This window comes from Leucopleurus acutus, assembly GCF_964270905.1.
Source record: "Leucopleurus acutus genome assembly, chromosome: 8".
In the NCBI taxonomy this organism is placed as follows: Eukaryota; Metazoa; Chordata; class Mammalia; order Artiodactyla; family Delphinidae; genus Leucopleurus; species Leucopleurus acutus.
The window spans coordinates 82,756,875-82,779,861 of NC_139151.1; the positions used below are offsets into that span (position 1 = coordinate 82,756,875).

Genomic DNA, 22,987 nt, shown 5'->3' on the forward strand with positions numbered 1-22,987 from the left:
AGGGATTGCATTGAATCTGTAGATTGCTTTGGGTAGTATAGTCATTTTCACAATATTGATTCTTCCAATCCAAGAACACGGTATATCTCTCCATCTGTTGGTATCATCTTTAATTTCTTTCATCAGTATCTTACAGTTTCCTGCATATGGGTCTTTTCTCTCCCTAGGTAGGTTTATTCCTAGGTATTTTATTCTATTTGTTGCAATGGTAAATGGGAGTGTTTCCTTAATTTCACTTTCAGATTTTTCATCATTAGTATATAGGAATGCAAGAGATTTCTGTGCATTAATTTTGTATCCTGCGACTTTACAAAATTCATTGATTAGCTCTAGTAGTTTCCTGGTGGCATCTTTAGGATTCTATATGTATAGTATCATATCATCTGCAAACAGTGACAGTTTTACTTCTTCATTTCCACTTTGTATTCCTTTTATTTCTTTTTCTTCTCTGATTGCCATGGCTAGGACTTCCAAAACTATGTTGAATAATAGTGGCAAGAGTGGACATCCTTGTCTTGCTCCTGATCTTAGAGGGAATGCTTTCAGTTTTTCACCATCGAGAATGATGTTTGCTGTGGGTTTATCATATATGGCCTTTATTATTTTGAGGTAGGTTCCCTCTATGCCCACTTTCTGGAGAGTTTTTATCATAAATGGCTGTTGAATTTTGTCAAAAGCTTTTTCTGCATCTATTGAGATGATCATATGGTTTTTATTCTTCAATTTGTTAATATGGTGTATCACATTGTTTGATTTGTGTATATTGAAGGAACCTTGCATCCCTGGGATAAATCCCACTTGATCTATCCCAGGGATGCAAGGTTCCTTCAATATACACAAATCAAACAATGTGATACACCATATTAACAAATTGAAGAATAAAAACCATATGATCATCTCAATAGATGCATAGTGTATGATCCTTTTAATGTGTTGTTGGATTCTGTTTGCTAGTATTCTGTTGAGGATTTTTGCATCTATATTCATCAGTGATATTGGTTTGTAATTTTCTTTTTTTGCAGTATCTTTGTCTGGTTTAGGTATCAGGGTGATGGTTGCCTCGTAGAATGACTTTGGGAGTTTCCTTCCTCTGCAATTTTTTGGAAAAGTTTGAGAAGGATGAGTGTTAGCTCTTCTCTAAATGTTTTATAGAATTCACAAGTGAAGCCATGTGGTCCTGGACTTTTGTTTGTTGGAAGATTTTAAATCACCGTTTCAATTTCATTACTTGTGATTGGTCTGCTCATATTTTCTATTTCTTCCTGCTTCAGTCTTGGAAGGTTATACCTTTCTAAGAATTTGCCCATTTCTTCCAGGTTGCCCATTTTATTGGCATAGCATTGCTTGTAGTAGTCTCCTAGGATGATTTCTATTTCTGTGATGTCTGTTGTAACTTCTCCTTTTTCATTTCTAATTTTATTGATTTGAGTCCTCTCCCTTTTTTTCTTGATGATTCTGGCTAAAGATTTATCAGCTTTGTTTATCTTCTCAAAGAACCAGATTTTAGTTTTATTGATCTTTGTTATTGTTTTGTTTCTATTTCGTTTATTTCTGCTCTGATCTTTATGATTTCTTTCCTTCTGCTAACTTTGGGTTTTGTTTGTTCTTCTTTCTCTAGTTCCTTTAGGTGTAAGGTTAGATTGTTTATTTGAGATTTTTCTTGTTTCTTGAGGTAGGCTTGTGTAGCTATAAACTTCCCTCTTAGAACTGCTTTTGCTGGATCCCATAGGTTTAGGATCATCGTGTTTTCATTGTCATTTGTGTCTAGGTATTTTTTGATTTCCTCTTTGATTTCTTCAGTGATCTCTTGGTTATTTAGTAACATATTGTTTAGCCTCCATGTGTTTGTGTTTTTTAAGTTTTTTTCCATGTAATTCATTTCTAATCTCATAGCGTTGTGGTCTGAAAAGATGCTTGATATGATATCAATTTTCCTAAATTTACTGAGGCTTGATTTGTGACCCAAGATATGATCTATCCTGGAGAATGTTCCATGTGCACTTGAGAAGAAAGTGTAATCTGCTGTTTTTGGATGGAATGTCCTATAAATATCAATTAAATCTATCTGGTCTATTGTGTCACTTAAAGCTTCTGTTTCCTTATTAGTTTTCATTTTGGATGATCTGTCCATTGGTGTAAGTGAGGTGTTAAAATCCCCCACTATTATTGTGTTACTGTCGATTTCCTCTTTTATAGCTGTTAGCAGTTGTCTTATGTATTGAGGTGCTCCTATGTTGGGTGCATATATATTTATAATTGTTATATCTTTTTCTTGGATTGATCCCTTGATCATTATGTAGTGTCCTTCCTTGTCTCTTGTAACATTCTTTATTTTAAAGTCTATTTTATCTGATATGAGTATTGCTACTCCAACTTTCTTTTGATTTCCATTTGCATGGAATATCTTTTCAGTCTGTGTGTGTCCCTAGTTCTGAAGTGGGTCTCTTGTATACAGCATATATATGGGTCTTGTTTTTGTATCCATTCAACAAGCCTTTGTCTTTTGGTTGGAGCATTTAATCTATTCATGTTTAAGGTAATTATCAATATGTATGTTCCTATGACCATTTTCTTAATTGTTTTGGGTTTGTTTTTGTATGTCCTTTTCTTCTCTTGTGTTTCCCACTTAGAGAAGTTCCTTTAGCATTTGTTGTAGAGCTGGTTTGGTGGTGCTGAATTCTCTTAGCTTTTGCTTGTCTGTAAAGCTTTTGATTTATCCATCGAATCTGAATGAGATCCTTGCTGGGTAGAGTAATCTTGGTTGTAGGTTCTTCCCTTTCATCACTTTAAGTATATCATGCCACTCCCTTCTGGCTTGCAGAGTTTCTGCTGAGAAATCAGCTGTTAACCATATGGGAGTTCCCTTGTATTTGTTGTTTTTCCCTTGCTGCTTTCAATAATTTTTCTTTATCTTTAATTTTTGCCAATTTGATTACTATGCGTCTCGGTGTGGTTCTCCTTGGGTTTATCCTGTATGGGGCTCTCTGTGCTTCCTGGACTTGATTAACTACTTCCTTTCCCATGTTAGGGAAGTTTTCGACTATAATCTCTTCAAATATTTTCTCTGGTCCTTTCTCTCTCTCTTCTCCTTCTGGGACCCCTATAATGCGAATGTTGTTGCATTTAATGTTGTCCCAGACGTCTCTTAGGCTGTCTTCGTTTCTTTTCATTCTTTTTTCTTTATTCTTTTCCACAGCAGTGAATTCCACCATTCTGTCTTCCAGGTCACTTATCTGTTCTTCTGCCTCATTTATGCTGCTATTGATTCCTACTGGTGTAGTTTTCATTTCAGGTATTGTATTGTTCATCTCTTTTTGTTTGTTCTTTAATTCTTCTAGGTCTTTGTTAAACATTTCTTGCATCTTCTTGATCTTTGCCTCCATTCTTTTTCTGAGGTCCTGGGTCATCTTCAGTATCATTATTCTGAATTCTTTTTCTGGAAGGTTGCCTATCTCCACTTTATTTAGTTGTTTTTTGGGGTTTTATGTTGTTCCATCATCTGGTACATAGCCCTCTGCCTTTTTATCTTGTCTATGTTTCTGTGAATGTGGTTTTTGTTCCACAGGCTGCAGGATTGTAGTTCCTCTTGCTTCTGCTGTCTGCCCTCTAGAAGCAAACTATTTAAATAAGAACCCAAAGAAGAATTTTAGAAGAAATTTAACATACCAAATACTGTGAAAATGAATGGATAATTATGAAATTAATTCACTGGATTACTAAAAATATTTTTCTTTTGGAAATTAATTGTACTTGTTCAGTAGAAGAGAACTACAATTTATCATAAATATTTTGAGAAAGGGAATCTGTTTTATACTTTTTTTTGCTAATTGAAAGTCTGTCAAATACATTACAAATTTTCAATGAATTAAGACATAAAATATACTTGGTATGACTATCTGTTAAGATTAACATTTCATAATGACTTATAATAAAGATCATGACCATTATTTTAATCTGAAGATGCCAGGAGATTGGGTTAAATTTGCCTATTACTTACTTTTTGTACTTATTAAGTAGCTTAAAGTGGCTGAATTCTCATCAGCCAACTGTGAGATTTCCAGTTACTCCAGATTTTCGTCAACTCTTAGTATTGTCAATGTTTTTAATCTTAGCCTTTCTAATATGCGTGTAGTGGTAACTCATGGATTTAATTTGCATTTCTCTGATGATATGTAATGTGAGCGTCTTTTCGTGCACTGTGGTTTATTTTTTGGTCTTTATTAGTAGTGTTCAAATCTTTTGACCTTTTTATTGAGCTGTTTGTTCTCATACTATAGAGTTGCCAGAGATCTTTATATGTTCTGAATGCAAATTGTTTGTCAGATGTGTGTTTTCTGAACATTTTCTCCCTGTTCTGTGGCTACATTTTTCATTTTATTAATGCTGTCTTTTGAAGGGCAGAAGATTTAAAATTTTGGATAAAGTGGATTTAATATTTTTTGTTTTCTTTCATTTTAGTTCATACTTTTTAGCCCTATCTAAGAAACCTTTGCCTACCTCAGGTTGTAAAAAATGTCTCCTCTGAGAATTATTACAGTTTTATTTTTCTAATGAATAGATCAATGGTTAATTTTAAATTAAGTTTTGTGATGAGGTAGGTACTGGGGTAATTTCTTATCATGCAGATACCTAATTTCAAAAATATTTATCAAAAAAGACTGTTTTTTCCTCATTGAATTATCAAGATTAATGTGTCAGTATAGGTATGAGTCTATTTCTGAACTTTCTACTTGCTTTCATTCCACTTTATATGTATCCTTATGGCAATACCATTCTGTCTTGATTATTTTAGCTTTATAATAAATGTTGAAATCAGATAGTGCAAGACTTCCAAATTTGGCATTCTAATTCTTTTGCATTTCCTGAGCTTTCATTGAGCTTCTTGGATCCATGATTACCTTTTCTGGTCTCTTCACGAATCCCCTACATGTTCAATAAAATTCCTCCCCTCCAACTGGTCAAAACAGAAATGTCTCCCTGGCCTGTGCATTCTCCCATAGTTGTTTCCTTTTTACATCTCCATCAGTTGCTCTTTCTCTGGTACTTGTCTGTTCCAGGCCGTGTGGAGTTCACTGTGTGCATCAGCAACTTAGTATTTAGCCAAAGGTACAGGGGGAACCCTAGGCAAAATTTGGGAATTATTCTCTAAATATCTCCCTCATTTATGGTGTTTCATGATAAATTCCAGCCATTTCAGCCTCCCAAAACTTTGATGTCTTCCTCTTCAGCTTGTGGAGATCACTGTGCTTTTCTTGGATTCTCTCTCCCTACACCACAGTCCAAAAATTGCCTCCAAGTATAAAGATAAGGTAAATGGTTAAGACTCACTTCAACATTTCCTCTTCTCTCAGTCATGACAGTCTGGTGCTTCCTATTGCCTAAGGTTTAAAAATAGCTGTCTCATATATTTTGTGCAGTTTTCAGTTGTTTAAAATGGGATAGCTAGTATGATACTAGCTTTTCTATTATAACCGTAAACAGAATCCTCATATTTTTTTAATGGTTATGTTAATTCCTTTTTAGGTGAGGACACATAGGAATTAAAATGTGAGAAAAAGTATATTTGTGGCAGTTTCACATATAAAAATATATTATTCTTCAAGTCAGAAAATGGGTTCTAGTCCTAGCTATTCCAGTTGCTCCATTTTGGATATGGCAGTTAACTTCTCTAAGTTACAGTGTTCTGAGTTGCTTGATTAGACTACTTCATAAAATTCTGTGACTATAATGTCCAGAAATTAAAGTTCAACAAAGATACTTTAATGGTATGTATGAAAACTAATTTAATAAACCTTTCAGGTTAACCATTATTGTTATATGTTCTTAGTAATTAAAATGTATTAAAATGTAAAATGTAAAGAGAAAAAACCATAAGGCAATTTTAATAAATGAACAAAAATAAATTTTACCTTTTCGGATTTAATATCGTGCTTATGTCTTAACTGATTAGGGGAGTTAAAGCATAATGTTAAGAACTGTTCTTAACTACCATCTGTAAAGTAAATAAATCTTTAGACTGAATATTCTCACTTGTTTTTATTTCAGCCAAGGAAACCTACATCCTTTTCCTCTTGTGATTTTGTTCAAAAAAAATTTCTGACCACCAAGTAGTTACTTATAATATTCTGAAATAATCCAATTTTATAACCCTAAATAAATAGAAGACAAGTGGCTATCCATAGCCTCTTGAAAATAAACTACATTATCAAATTTTATATTTTTTAAATATTTGCTTTCATATTTTTTATCTGATATTAAACCCTGGTATGAACATTAGACTAATTTTTAAAACAATAATAGTATCAATAGGCTTTTGCTCATATATCATAAAAAGCTCTTTAAAGAACTTCCAACATAATTATGCATGACCTCCCCTGTCAGAATCCATGTTGAGCATCCTTAATCAAATTTTGTTACTCCAGGTGCTACCTTTTGAATCTCTTTAAATGTTCTCTAAATTTTCACTCACACTACTGGGAAAACCTCTGTTGTTATAGTTACTGATTTGTGTGTGAACATTCCACAGTCATGCTATTCACGCTGCATTTTTTTTCATCTGAATTGGGCCTTTCTTTTTTTTTTTCTTTTAATTGAAGTATAGTTGATTTACAATAATGTGTTAGTTTCACAACACACATAGCAACATATAGCAAAATGATTCAGTTATACATATTTTTTCAGATTATTTTCCATTATAGGTCATTACAAGATATTAAATATAGTTCCCTGTGCTATACAGTAAATCCTTGTTGCTTATCTATTTTATGTATAGTAATTTGTATCTGTTAATCCCCTACTCCTAATTTATCCCTCCCAACCTCCCTTTCCACTTTAGTAACCAGAGTTTGTTTTCTATGTCTGTGAATCTGTTTCCGTTTTGTATACAGATTCATTTGTATTATTTTTTAGATCCCACATATAAGTGATATCATACAACATTTGTCTTTCTCTGTCTGACTTACTGCACTTAGTATAATATTCTCAAGGTCCATCCATGCTGTTGCAAATGGCAATATTTCATTCTTTTTATGGCTGAGTACTATTCCATTGTATAAATATACCACATCTTCTTAAACCAGTCGTCTGTTGATGGGCACTTGGGTTGTTTCCATGTCTTGGCTATTGTAAATAGTGTTGATATGAACACTAGGGTGCATGTATCTTTTCAAAATAAGAGTTTTCGTCTTTTCTGGATATACGCCCAGGAGTGGGATTGCTGGATCATACAGTAGCTCTATTTTTAGTTTTTAAAGGAACCTCCATACTGTTTTCCATAGTGGTTGCACAAATTTACATTTGAGTTGGGCCTTTCTTAAACTTGAATATTTTCTTAAAGTTTTTTGCTGTTACTGTTTAGGCTTATTGAGCTGTTTCTCAAATTAACAAATGGTGAATATCATAGATGTCTAAATCTTCCTCTGGTTTAAAGGCATCTGATAAAGTCTATTATTTATTTATATCTGGACAGTCATATGTGAGTAACTCAATATATTTTTTGTGGTTTTTCAGTAATAACAGGGAAAAATCATTGCAGTGAAATACGTTCACATACAAACATTAAGAGAATATTTATTTTTTTCTAAGTCAGACTTACTACACATACACTACTCCTGTCTTGCTAACCTGTAGACATATTCCTCTTCCTGATTTCTGAACTCCTTGCACTAGTTCTCATCTAGCAACCAGTGTTACAATTTCCCATAAACTGTCTTCTCTGTCACACAATTTATTATCTTTCTCTTACACTACATGAGAAGTATAGAACAAACAAGGAGTCTATGAAAATTTCCATTAATTAGTAAGTTTGAGATTTTGAACACCAGAACAAGAGTTCTCAAACTTTAGTGGGATTAGGAAACATCTGGAGACATTTTCTGAAATTCATATTCTCAGGCCCCATGTTCAAGAGATTCTTAATTCAGTAGGCTTGGAGTAGGGCCTAGAAGTCTGAATTTTTAACACATAGCCCAGATGATTCAGATGCAGGTTTTCTCAGAAAGTCACTAGTATGTGTGCACAATAGAGTAAATGAAGATAGGGGAACACAAGGAGAAAGGCATCCAAGAGAGCAGATAGGGAAAGATAATCTTAAAGTTGATGGTGAAGGGATATACCAGGATAGTCACAGGGAACAATCAGTTCAAACTGGAGTGAGAGTTTTTTCCATTCTTTCATTTATTTCAATATCTCTTTCATCGTTTTCTTCACTGTTGTAATCTCATGCCATTAGTAATAGTACATAGAAAACCAAGCAAAAAGCAAATAAATAAGATAAAATTATCAACTGCTGAGAAAAAAATAAAGATGTTTCATAAAGGAGATGTTGTCCTGGATAATACAGTAATCCACACAGCTTAATACTACTTCTCTGACAATGATTCTAAGAGATAACTGAGGGAAAAGAAACTTATCTACCACTAACACCAACCTTAAAAAGTTATGTATCCGGAGCAGTTTTCATCTTCCATTTGCTTTGCATCTTGTGCCCACAAATTTTTCCTAATATCTTTTTCAACACATGGATAATGTTTAGCCTATACCCCATAGTAGTAGGTGCTGTGTTACTGCTGTTACTAAAACCATACCAAGGAATTCTAAAACCATCTGATTCCAGTTTCAAAGGGATGGGCCATAGTTTTGGTATTCTAGAGTTTAGAGAAGAATTATATCACTTTGACGCTCATTTCAAACTTCTTAATAACTTAACCTCCTAAAATAAATAAACGGATATGCCTTTGATTTTGTACCTATTATTGAAATACAGTTATTTCCCCGTGGCTCCATTCTGAGCTCAGAGAGGACTTTTACGCTTCAACTACCTTATTTTATCAGCTGTCTTCTATAATTCCCTTCTTATTTCACTGCAATAACCATCACAATATTAGAGTCCTTTACTTTGTACTTCAGTTTTATATTACTTAGCAATAATCTAAAAATAGCTATTAGTCCCCAGCAGTCCTAATAATCTATCATAAAAGAGAAAATAACGTGTTTTTACAATGACTATGCCACCTTTTTAGTCCTACTACTGATTTGGTATTTAATCAATAAAAAGGGCGTTATCCTGTGATTATCAACAAAGCTTTCAAAATTTAAATTTTATTTACAAAATAATTAGCTAGCCTTATTTTTATTCCCTCCAAAAAGTTCTATCGACATCCAAGACCAGTATTCCATTGCCTCCTCTCCTTTAGCTCATTCTTAAAAGCACTATTGAGACAAATATTTACAAATACATTTATTACTGAATCTTGTCCGGAGTTTCATAAAAATTGTGAAAGTTCTTTAAATTCTACAAATTATAAGGAGAAAAAATAAGCGAAAGAATTCCTTGATCATCCAGTTTTAAATGAATTGCTCTTTCGCGTCAAAAAGCAGAAGAGCAGTGACATTTTTATTTACACTCAACCTTTCTTCTAAGAGCATGTAATCTGTAAGAGTGACTATTACCCCAATTTTATCACTGAGGCATAGAATTACAGAGATTGAACTGAAGTGAACTCAAGAGGTTATCTAATCTAGCTTCCATCTCCAAGAATGACTGCATTTTAACAATCCAAGAGCTATGCCCACCTTCTCTATTTTTCAAAATCCCCAGGGAAGATGTTACAACTTGCCTTAGCAATTTGCTCTGGTGTGTAATATCCCTTGTTTTACTCATAATTCAAATCTGCAGATAAGAAGGAAATAATACCCAGTTTCCCAGCTCCTCAGTAAATGCTCTTACCCAGATGTAGTTATAAAACAACTACAAAAATCAGTAGATGAAGAAATAGATATTTCGAAAATAAAAATTTCCAATATCTAGTCAACTATTCACCTGTTTCAAACAATATTCATTTTGAAAATAGTCCGGTATAACAAAATAATTTATACCTATCTTCATTTCATAATAAATGTTTCCCATTAATAAGAAAAATAATTTCTAACTATTAGATGTATATTTATGAATCCTAAAGATAAGAACACCAAGATAAGAATGTAATGGGAACTTTCTGGGTGCCAGGCATTGCATTCCACATGTAATATCACATTGAATACTTACATCATTTCTATCAGGTAGGTATATTATTATCACCAGTTTTCAGATACAGAAATTGAGACTCAGACAATGTAAGTTATCCAAGGTCTTATAGCTAGTGAATGACAAAGCTAGGATTAAAACCTAGAGAGTTTGCTTATGCTTCACTGTCTCTCTAATACATATTTAATAAATTTTAGTTGCTTTTATTATTATTAACAAGATATTATTATTAACAAGATATTATTAACAAGATTTAAGATACAGTGAAAAATCTTTATCTGAAAAAAAAAGGCTTTTTTTTCCCCCCCAAATTCCATTAGTTCCTCTATATTTTTAAATATCAAAGATCTGGGAAGTACAAGTACCTTCTAAAAAAATGCATTTATATGACAAGTAATACTTTAAAATTTGTTTTTTCAAGTTTGCTGGATTGTTACATGATTTTTCTTAGGCCCACCCAGATTTACTTTTTAAAATGCGTATGGATATTTTTAAACTGAATTCTAGTTATTTCAGACTTAATTTATTGTTTCAAAAAACAAGGGTGCTTCTAGGTTTTACTACTAGTATTGTAAATGAAAAGGAGCCGTTTTGAGATTTGAAGATAGTTAAATTGGCTTCAATCTAAATATCTTGTAAAATATTATAACCAACTAGAATGTTTCCTCAAGTGTAAACATAACTTTTAACTAGGGAAATGGCCAACTATGTTAGCCAGATTATTTCTTGAAATACTGTTCCTTTATTAAAGTAAGTTATGTTGTTCGTGCAATAAGCATATATCTAAACAGCTGAATTTTTACATTCTATATAATGCCTTCTTAATATTTCAGTTTGTTAGTTGACACGATATATAAAAGGAAAAAACACATTTCAAGAGTCACAAAAACTTTGAAATTTAATTTATACTTCAATATTTAATACAAAATTACCTTTTTCATTGTTTCCTTTCCCACTGTAATCTCATGCCCATCCTGCCCCGTGCCATTCTTAAAGAAAAGAATTCGGACTGAGGTCTTCTCAGTAAGTTTCTTCATTCTAATAGAAAGAACAGGCTTGGTTTTCCACATTTTGAGATCAGTAGGAAGCATCAGCCCATTCATTGTCCAAGTTACTTTCTTCATTAACAACAGATGGTCTAGAAGAGAATTTTTTTTTTTAAGTCAGGTCAATATTTGGCTTCAAAATTAAAAATGGACACATCATGCTTCCCCTCCCCTTATTACCTATATCACATACACTGGCCAGTCTCCATTTAGATGCTGGTTTCCTGAAATGCTACCACCAGCTTCCCACTAACCGTGACATAAGCTGTAGCAAGCTGTCTGCTCTGATAGCCTGCATAAATCATCATTTCTGAAGGGAACAGATGTTCAGGGTATGAAAGAGTAATACCACAATTTAGTCCTAATTAAAATTCACCTTAGCATGCCTCTATCACTGATCAGGTGCACTGGGCTGAAAGGGTCCACTGAAAGGGTCCAAGGTCCTTTGCTTAGTATAAAACAACATGGGGCCTGAACTTTTGTGTTCTTTGGTGTTTGGAAAACACTGTTTTTTATCTTTAATATGATTATTATCCAAGTTGCTTTAAAGGTGATGACCTCCAAATAGTAACCTTATACATAATTCTTCTCCTGTCACTAGAATGAAGGTGGCTTCTAGGACATCTTTGGTAACAGGTTGAAACTATTTCACTAAAAATGAAAACCAGCTTTTCATTAACAATTTACTTTGACCCATACATTTTCAAAGATGTGTGCATGAATATAAGTTTCAAAACTCCCACTAATATTAATGGGAGTGCAAATAAATTACTATGTATGAGTTTGAAAATGTAAGGGTAAGAACAGAAGTGTAGTATATTACATACTAAGTTGCTGTCACCATTTCTCCCTTTTCAAGAGGTTTCATTTCATAAATAATTTGCACCTTGGTTATTCACTTTATTTGTGCATTCAATTTATTTTAGATTATATTTTCTTTTCACATAAATTACAAGAATACAATGATTCCTCCGTCATCTGCTCTTTGTCCTAATAAGAGAAATAAAATTTTATTTGCATAGAACTTAAAATGGCTGCATTTATTTGTCTGCCCAAATTTCCAAACAACCCTTCACTATTAGTATTTACCTTGAAAGAAGCATGGCCTCTTTAACCTAGAAATGGTACTTTATATAAATCTGCTAGTACTGATATGAAACATGAACCGGTGGTTGTATACAAACTTCAAGTCCCAGAATGGCTACGTTACATGTTCAAAAAAACAAAAACGCTTTCTCTCCCTCTCTCTCTCTCTCTCTCTCCCCCACACACACATACACACACATACACACTCACATACACGTACACACACATACACAGTGGGCAGGAATATGAGCAAAACTTGGAGAATAAATTAAAACTAGAAGATTATAAATATGATTAAGCCTTCAAGAAGAGAAAAATTTTTTACAGAAATTAGTTACATATTTTGTCACTTTGTAATCTTAAATTGATAGGAATTAGAATCAGAAAAATAAGCTAGAAGTTAATGAGATCATATATGCCTGAAAGAACTGAGAACAGTGGTCAAATAAATACTTGTACATGTATTTTCATAGCAGCACTATTCACAATAGCCAAAGATGGAAACTCAATCTCTACCAATGGGTAGATGGAAACATAAAGTGTGGTATAAACATATGATGGAATATTATCCAGCAATAAAAGGACCAAAGTACTGATACATACTACAATGTGGATGGTCCTCAAAACATTATGCTAAGTCAAAGAAGCCAGACATAAAAGGAGATATACTATATAATTCCATTTACATGAACTACCCAGAATAGGTAAATCATACAAACAGAATGCAAATTGATGGTTGCCAGGGGCTGGGAGGGTGGGGAATGGGGAGGAATAAACAGATAAGGGGTTTTATTTTGGAATGATGGAAATGTTTTGGAACTACATAGGAATGGTGGTTGCACAACACTGCAAATGTACCAAATGCCACTGATTGTTCACTTTAAATGATTAATTTTATGTTATGTGAATTTCACCAAAATAAATACATAAAGAAGGAGGAAGAAGAGGAGAAGGGGGAGGAAGAAGGAGACTACTAATGGCCAGTATCTCTGAAAATAAAAAAAACACCTCTCACTGGGAAAAAAATAAATTCTTGTATTTTGATAGGAGTGTACCCACAATCTGGACACGGCCCCCCCAGATGCTTTGCATTGTGGAAAGGGTATAATCCTTTAAACTAGGTTTGAATCTCAGCTCTGTAAATTAGTGGCCCTAGATGAGTCATACCTCCCTGCATCTTTGATTTCTCATCTACAAAGTAGGTAGTGGATACCACTCCACCAGCTGATGAGGATTAAATATCTTACATATAAAAGTACCTAACACATTGAGGTCACTCCATAAATGTTGGCTTCTTTCCCCACATCCCTGAAGTCCCATGCTTATGGAGCTCTAGAGTATATTAACTGTTACATCAGAGTCCAACCAGGAAAACAGAATCCATTCAGAGTATTTGAGCAGAGGGACTGACTGCAGGGAATTGGTTATGTAAGTAATGGAAAAGACCCAGAAGCAACAAAAGGACAGTGACACAACCCACAGATTAGCAACAGCAAAAAACCACTCCCACCAAGACCAGAGGGAGAAGGTGTGACAGGTACCCAGATTTAGAAAATCTTACCAATAAAGCGTTTTTCCCTTTGATTTTTCTGACCAGGCCAGAATTAGGTTGAGGTGAGTGAAGGACCAAGAATGCAAAATTTAAGGAGGTATGCTCGGGGTGGGGCACGTGCACAGCCCTCAGAGTGAGTGCCTCCTTAAATCTTGTCCCGTAGGTGCTACGCTAGTCTCTCCCTAGTCCCAGCCCTGGCTTCGACTATCTCTTCTATATGCAGAATTCCTGAAATTCCACGAAAAATCATGCTATTAGCCAGACACTGTTTTATATGATTTACAGGTTTTAACTCATTTAGTCCTCTCAACAACTCTATGAGAGGACTATAATACCATTGTAATACCATTATCCTCATTTACAGGTGAGAAAATTGAGGCACAGAGAAGTTAAATAACTTGCACAAGATCTCACAGCTTGTAGGTAATTGTGCTGGTATATGAAGTCAGTTCTAGAAACTGCTCCAAATCACTACACTCAAAAAAAAAAAAAAAAAAAACACTACACTCTTCTGTCTCCATCATACATTTTCTGCCATTTTTTTCAAGTTCAATACGTCTGAAACAAAATTTCACATTTTTTTGCACAACTTGATGTACCCTTCACACTTCTTATTTCTGTCAATGCTTCCACTTTTTTCAAGGTTTTCCACTATCTTGGGGAGATTTTGAACCCTTGTCTCCTATTCATTTCTCTGCAACCAATTGTTTATTCATTCAATGATATTTATTGGGTGTCCACTCCTCAGGGCACCAGGGTGACAGCTGTGAATAGGACAGAATAGCTTGTACAGATCACAGCCTCTTGGGGAGAGACAAACAGTGGAAGGCCTCTCTGAAGACGGGACATCTGAGCCGAGAGGCCTGAATGATGAGAAGTTAGTGATGAAAACCTGAGGGAAGGAGCATTCCAGGCAGAGAGAAAATCAAGCACTGAGTCTCCGAGGTGAGAAGGAGCTTGGCGGGTTTGAGAAAGAAAAATAAATAGTTTGGACAGGGAGAGAATATGTATGGATAAAGCCAAAAGGTAGAAAGGGGCCAGATTGTGTAGGCCAGGATGAGGGGTTGGGGGTTTACTTTGGATGTGATGGGAAGCCATTGGAAGGCTATCAGCAGAGCACCTTATGAAGATCAGACTGTAACGGAGTGTAGGGAACACTGGTGGTGTCCCCTGGATTCTCTTCACCAGGCTAGTGTGCCCAAACTCCAGCTGCTGTGACTCCAGGCCATCAACGCCTCACAGCTGACCCTTCTCCAGAGACCTGCCCGTCGGCTGAAAGGAACCAGCCAACTAGTCAGGAAATGCCTGTGAGGTGATGAGCTCTTCCTTCCTACTCAGGGGGACAGTCCACAGCCAATGACTGGGGGGACACAACAGCTAGTCCCCTTGCCTCAGGGAGGGGCAGCTCAGCGGTGTGTTTCCCACTCCAGACTGGGACTAGACTTCAGCTGAATACAGGGCTTGGCCAAGCTTCTGCCTCTGCCCTGTGCTGCCTCCCTCACTCCTTCACAGGTTTCACGTGACAGTGTTCCCTAAGGCCCTTGCACAAAAATCACCATCTCAGGCTCTGCGTCTAGGGAACCTGACCTCAGACAGAGTCAAAGAAGGGAGACCTAACTCTCAGCTCTGCCGTCTTCACAATAACTCTTCAAAGCATCCTTTCTTTCCATTCCCAGCCAGGCCCACGTGCCCCTTGCTCTCTCAGCCTCATCTGAGAGATCATCTGCAAGGGCATCCTAATTGTATTTGACCCTCCTCCATTACATCTGACATTCTATACTCCAACTACAGCTGAATTTCCCTACAACAGCAATTTTGTCACTGCCCGATGAAAAAGTTCTGCAAGTTAGCTTTTGAAGTTTTCCATGAGTCAGTCAGCCAGACAGTCTGTCTGTATATCTGTCTGTCGGTCGGTCAAGCAGTCCACAAATAGTTATTGAGCCCATCTTATGTGCCAGACCCTGTGCAAGGAATATGAAACAGACACAGTCCCTTCACTTAAACGCACATCTAACAGAAGAGTTTACTGACAATCTGACCCTATCCAAACTTACTTGGTTTTATCTTACTCTAGTTTATAGCACTACCTAAGCTGTCTGTTGATTATTCCATGAATACAAGTTCATCTTTAAGTCCATCCTTCATCTATTCAGACTCAAGTCCTTCTCAAGATCCAGTTTAAGACCGTCCTTCAGCGCTCCAGCCTAAAATGACCTGTCATTGCTTGAATCCTTTGAGCATTTGCAGCCTGTAACACTCACCCATATATTCATTCAACAGTGTTTGAGAACTTACCCCATGCCAGGCACTGTACTACCTGCTAGGGAAAGAGTGTAAACCATCTGGAATTATTATGCAAATGTTTTATAAGTGTATATCCTATTTCTGCTTCCGTATTTAAACCCTTAGAAAGTAGGAATCAAGTCTGTATTTCTTATTACTTGCTCCAGGGTATATAGAAATTCACTGCACATGGTATAGTTACTAGATGTTAACCTTTCCTGTGCATTTAAGTGTTCAACTGATACCAATTTAATTTTATGTCACTTTTCATAACACACCAATCACGCAAAATAAACTTTATTGCCTATGTGTATGTACCTACCATCTTTATTTCCTACCTCTCCCCAGTGTGAACTTAAATATGATTGTTCTACCACCTTGATGTTCACTAATGACCACAATGGCATACAATTTTTTCAGGAAAAGAAGAAAACTTGACAAGGAGCACTGCTTGGCAAATGAAGGTCTAGAAGGAGTGGAATAGACTGGGGTGAACTCAGAGTATATTTAAGGTAAATGCTTATATTTTCCTCAAGTCTCCCTTTGGAGGTCATCTCTTCTAGGAAGTCTTTTCCAGCTTGGACCCCCTGCTTTCTGCTCTTTGTGAAGACATCTACCACTGAACTGAACCCATTGCACTGGCACTTTATGCTTTCTTGGCTAAACATGCACTGCTTATCTGGGGCATGGAGTAGGTGCTCAATAAGTGTTGAATGAATTAATGAACAAACCTGTCTTTTATTCCAATAAAACATTTCAATAAAAGGAATATATTCATAATTCTATTACCTAAAAACAACTAAGGACACTTTACTCCACTTAAAAATTAGGCAGCCTAAATTTTTTTTTAAATCACATTTCTGAAGTTCCAAATAGGTTTTTTGAAAGAACTCTAGGTGGATCTAGGAAAATCACATAATACATTTTCAAATAAATTTGAAAATATTCTTTACAACATAAATTATATATAGGTGTTTTTAACGGTACTCCTACTTTCCAGATCCTTGTCGATAAACATGGAAAGACTATTGGAAATATACAAAACTTTTTATACAAGTAAAGATTTTTAAACCAAACTGCAAAGCAGCCTAATAAAATAATACTAATGATGACTAAAACATATTAATAATATACTAGACAGGCAGCAAAGCCTTAAAAGCATGGGCTCTGAAGCCATACTCCAGGGATCTGAAACTTAACTTTGCCTCTTGCTAACTCTGTAACCTTGTGAAATCAGTCAATTTCATTTGTCTTAGTTTTCTTATCTGAAAAATGGGAACAATAATAGTAATTCCCTTACCTGTTTTATGGATCAAAGAAATTTCTACAGATAGAACACTTTTGCGTTAATATGAAACACAGTGAATGTTGCTGATATTATTATCCTCCTCGTGATTTTCAGCAAGAAATTAGCATATAGAAAGCAGTGCATTAAGTACTTTGTATACACTAAATGGTCTTATCCTCAAAACCCTACAAAGCAGATAATATTACAATCTTCATATCACAGATGAGGAAAATGAGACCTGGAGAAATTAAGCAACTAGATCTGTATAATAAATCGCTTAAGAGAATCAGAGATCAGACCCAAGCTGAATGATTCCAGAGCCTGCTTTTTTAACCGTGACACTGTACACTCCCTCAAGTGCCTAAAAAGTAATAAAAGAATTCCCTTAATTTAAAATAACTGGATTTCCCATGCTTCTTACTTTCCCACTTTCCACCATCATCCCACCTTAGCACCCATTTAAAAAGCATCTGCCTTTAGTGGCTATATTTTGTTCAAAATGTCCTTATGGAAACCACTGTGACTCAGTTTACTAATCTTTGTGTCTGTTGTCAGTCAAATAAGGTTTTTCAACCTCAGCAAGTGTTGACATTTCTTTGTTCTTTGTTGCGGGGGGCTGTACTATGCGTTGCGGAACGTTTAGCAGCATCCCTGGCCTCTACCCACTAGATGCCAGTAGCACCTTCCCCATTAGGATAACCAAAAAATGTTTCCAGACATTGCCAAATGTTCCCCAGGAGTTGAAATTTCCTCTAGTTGAGAACCACTGCAGTAAAGGAGTTTGAGACAATCCCCCTCTGTAGAGGTGCAGGGAGCTGTGAATAAGCTACTGGCACATACCATGCTCTTTTCCGATTCCAACTCTTGATCATGACTTTTCCCCTCCCTCTTTGCTGGGCTATCTTCCTTCCTTCTCAACTCAGTGCCACCTCCTTTAATCTACCCTCTTCAAGCTTCACAGCCTCACCTTTGCGTCCCTCATTTTATTGAACTCTTCTGTTTTTGTATGTGTGTCCCTGTCAGACTTTGAACATTTCAAGGGTATGAAATGTGTTTTCATCTGTGTGCCTCCAGTATTTGGTATGTTGTAAACAGGTGTGCTTGCTGGATGTTTAACAAAATAATAAAAGTTGATCATACATTTTCAATGTAAGCATTTGTTCCCTGTTGCAGAGCCAGCACCTGAAATAATGTTTAATCCCATAGTAAATGCTCAATAAATATTTGGAAAATATTTTTCAAACATGTCAGATCAGAGTATGTCTATTATTTCATTAGGTGGATATTAGGTAATATTTCCATTAGGTAGATATTAACTTGACTTATATTTTCTTTGTATATTGGAAAAAGATTACATTTTTATACTCATGACTAATTAGCATTTTCATTACCATGTCCCTCCTTGAATTTACTCAGAAACCAGAATATGTATCATGGAGGACAAAGTAAGAAGAAGCAAAAAAGTCATAGGCTTAGTGCATTACTTTGCACGGGTTCAGAACTGTAAAACCAATGAAACTTTAAAAATTATTGATTCTAACCACCCATTTCATTTACTCAATTAGTCATTCAACATACATTCACTGAGTGCCTACCAAACGTTCCTGCACAGGCTCCGGACACGCAGGCTCAGTGGCCATGGCTCACGGGCCTAGCCACTCCGCAGCATGTGGGATCTTCCCAGACCAGGGCACAAACCCATGTCCCCTGCATCGGCAGGCGGACTCTCAACTGCTGCGCCACCAGGGAAGCCCTCTTGGTCTTTTGGGAAAACAAGAAAGGAAAACAACACACAGTATGACAGGTGCTTAGTCAGAGATGTCACAGGGTATTGAGGGAGCCTGGAGTAGGGGCACATGCCTCAGCATGTGGTGGCCAAGAAAGTCTCCCCAGGGGAAGGGTGTGAGGTAGGACTTGAAGGATACATGGAGTTGGCAAAAGAGGGAAAGCATCCTCCAGGGAGGGGAAACAATGTAGGTGAAGACCCAGAGTTATGCAACAATATGAGGGACTGTTGGGAGGAAACTGAACACAGGGAGGCCAGAGATGGGAGCAAGGAAGGCGGGACGTAGCCTATACAGATCAGAGCCTCTGCACAACTCTAAGAAGTCCCACATTCCCCAAAGCAAGCCATACTATCTAATCTTTTGGACAGGAGGGACTACTGGAAAAATCTTCCTTACGTTAAGGCAAAATCCATTTCCCTATGGAACAAAGCTATTGGGGTAAGTGAGGACGAGTACGGATCTGGAACAGCATGTCTTGAAGTGTGCACCACAGGCCTTCTATATGAGAACCAACTGGAGGACCAGGGAACCCTCACATTTAGCAACACGAGGTGAATCACAGCTCTAGGGACATATGCCTTCATATGAAGAAAGGTGATGAGGGCTGACAGCCAGGGTAAGCGTTATTACATCCAGAGGCAAGAAGAAAAACAGGATCTGACTCTTTTACACCAGCTTGGAGCACCTAGGATGCTCAACAAAGACCTGAGTGGGTTTTAGCCCTGGTGAGAAAGAGGGTTAAGCAAGGCTGGGAGTGGGTGGAATACGGAGTAATTAAGCAGTGAGGGGACTCTTGGGCATGGGGGACAGGAAGCCAGTCTGAGTATTAAAGCAAGAAATGTATTGCCATCTAAACCCACTTTGAACTTCTCAGGAAACATACTAGCCATAGCTAACAAATGCTCTCTACACTTCTGTCTTTTGTTAACTTTCTTATCTCAAAACCCTGACACCCCTCCCAGGGCTGAGGCTATCTGGTACCTTTGTAAGAATTAGAAAACAGCCTCGGCCCTCCCTGGTGGTGCAGTGGTTGAGAATCCACCTGCCAACACAGGGGACATGGGTTCGATCCCTGGTCCGGGAAGATCCCACATGCCGCGGAGCAACTAAGACCATGCACCACAACTACTGAGCCCACACGCTGCAACTACTGAAGCCCACGCGCCTAGAGCCCGTGCTCCACAACGAGAGAAGCCACCGCAATGAGAAGCCCGCACACTGCAACGAAGAGTAGCCCCCGCTCACCGCAACTAGAGAAAGTCCCGCGCGCAGCAACAAAGACACAACGCAGCCAAAAGTAAATAAATAAATTTATTAAAAAAAAAAAAGAAAACAGCCTCTCCACCCCCACCCAGCTCCACAGTCCTTCAGCTGTGCACGACAGGGAGCAGTGGCCCGAAACCTTCCCAAAGTTCACCCCGTCTCCTCTTTCTTACTTCCTCACTTTCAATAGTAGTTAATAAGCACCTACTGTATGCAAGGTACTATGAGAAATACAAAGGGAAGTGTTAAATGAAGAAGAAAGCCTCCCCCCACCTCCCCAACCACCAAAAGAAAAAAAGATTGAGGGTAGAGAATGGGTAAAAAAGGGCATTCCTGAGAGGATGTGGGAAGACTGAAAATCACAGATCTATAGGTTCCTGGGAGAATAATTTATCCCAGCACTCCACTTTGGACCATTGTCTCGTCTCAGACAATCATTAGCATAACCATTAGCCTCTCTGCCATGTAATTATTCTTGGGCTGGCTTACTCTGGCCCCCTGCCAAACGGGAACATTCACAAATCTACATATGAATTTGGGATAGGGGATTTTTAATATACTCCTTCTAAATGTCCACTCACTGTTTGCAGCCAGGCAGTCTGCTCTAATGAGGTCTTTACCCTCCCCTCCCACCACCACCTCATTGGAATATGGATGGTTCATCATGGTGCCTATTTGGTCCGTCATTCAATCACTGAACAACATTTACTGAGCAACTATTAAGTGCCAGGCCCCGTGCCAAAAAATGATGGTGAACAAGGCAGCCATGGTTTATGCCCTAAGGAACCTGGTTTAGAGGGGAAAGCAGATGTTTATTTCACCAGTCATTATAAATCTGATGGTCACAAAAGGGTACATTGAGAATGAGCTTATCCTTACTAGTGGGAGCTTCCACAGAAAGTAGGACCAAATACAATGTCAATCCGTCCATGAAGCTCGAAAGCAGGAGCCCTGGAGCTCCCCTTTGGAGAGTTCCTCAATCTCCCCCTTGTTGACGGTACTCTCAGCAAATTCTCTGTCCCTACACACACAACTATCAAAGAAGGGGTCCTAGTCTCACTTTATCATCTCATGCCCTCCTTTAAACTTGCTAGCCACACCTAGTGGGTTCCAAAGCATCATGACCAGACCTGTCCCAGTGTTTCTCTCTAGAAAGTTAAGAGCCCACTGGGTGAGGATAGGGGTGAGGCCTGCACTCTAGTGAAGTTCTAGTGAAGGTCTGTCATAACCTTGGGAAAAACGTCCCCAAAGGGCTACATCCCAGTCAAGTCCCCTTGACTGTTCATGTTCATACACTTACTCTCTTGCAACACTCAGAGAATATTATGCCCCAACCATAGGATGTACTTTATTTTGAAGAACCCACAACCTATTTTATTTTCCTGGTTTTGTTTATAACCAAATCATGAAAAAAATAAAGCATGTTCTAGCATTAGAAGGTCTATCTACAACATCACCACATTTTCTCAGTCTACTTTAATGAAAGCCAATACCCGCCAAGAAATTAAATAAACCTGAGTGCTCCCCACATTGTAATTTTCCATTTCGCATGTGCAAGGCAAAGAGAATACTGCCTTATTCTGTCACCAGAATAAAAACAGAAAACTTGCAACTTCAAATCCATGAGCTTATTAAAAATCTTATTTTTAAAAATTCATTCTCTTGTAGTTGGGCGATAAACTTGAAAATACATTAATGCTCTGACTGTCAAGTAAGTATAGATAATGACATTAAATGTGAACAAGCACATCATTTCATGGGTGCAAGACGAGTTTATAAAATATAAATGCTCTGACAGTAAGAAAACATACTGCTATATTCAATTATATCATCTGCTCAAAATACAATTGCTTCTATGTTTGGTAAATAGACTAAATCCAGGTCACATTCCTGTGTTCAACTGAGTTTCTAGTCACTCCCTTTTCTCTAAATACTTGCGTTCTTTGTTTCTACATGTTCTTAAGTGTCATCATTTATTGCTATAGGCATGATGGCTATACTTAACTCATAATGACAGTGGTTGTCATTAGATTTTAACTCAGTAACACTAGTCTGACATATCATTTGAAGTATGTCTTCAATTTAAATTTGATTAAAATTACAAACATCCCATCTATTGTGCCAATCAAAATGTTGTCACCCTTTCCTTGAACTTTTCTGTGAACTTTCTTGAAATAAGTTATGGCAGCTTAAAAGTTAAGGCTCGCCTTGGGTCATAAACATATTTTAAAATACCACTCTTGGAATTGAGCAGAGCAAGGCCAATTGGGGCTCCTTTGCTAAAAGGACTTGATTTTGACTCACACCCCAGAAAAATTCTCAAAGCAGAAAGTACAACATAGTGAGACTTCCAAGGCTTTAACTCAGATTGCCATATCATGCTGTAACACAAGTGCTTGGTAGGGATTTTAATTTGGTTGTATGTATTTTAAGATCTCGGACCTAGCAAATACCTTTGGTAGTAAAACCAGGTACTTTCATGTATGCAAAACTGATGGAAACGTGTTGAGCAAGAGCTGGAGCAAAAGAGGGAAAATAGATAAAGAACATGTGCAAATACAATGTTTTAGACACATATACATCGTCTTATTTACTCCTCATAGCTACACTATTGGGCTCAATTTATGGATGAGGAAAATGAGGCTAAGAGAGGTTAAG

At 36.9% G+C, this 22,987-nt stretch overlaps 1 protein-coding gene across 1 annotated transcript in view; it reads right to left on the reverse strand.

Annotated features, from left to right (window-relative positions):
* DCDC1 (doublecortin domain containing 1) overlaps positions 1–22,987 on the reverse strand; it is a gene marked incomplete at both ends in the record, with an annotated part of 430,017 nt that overhangs the window by 381,104 nt on the left and 25,926 nt on the right. The window contains one exon of the mRNA XM_082844001.1: positions 10,957–11,162. Within this exon, the coding sequence (XP_082700127.1) occupies positions 10,957–11,162 (206 nt within the window). The remainder of the gene's footprint in view (positions 1–10,956; positions 11,163–22,987) is intronic.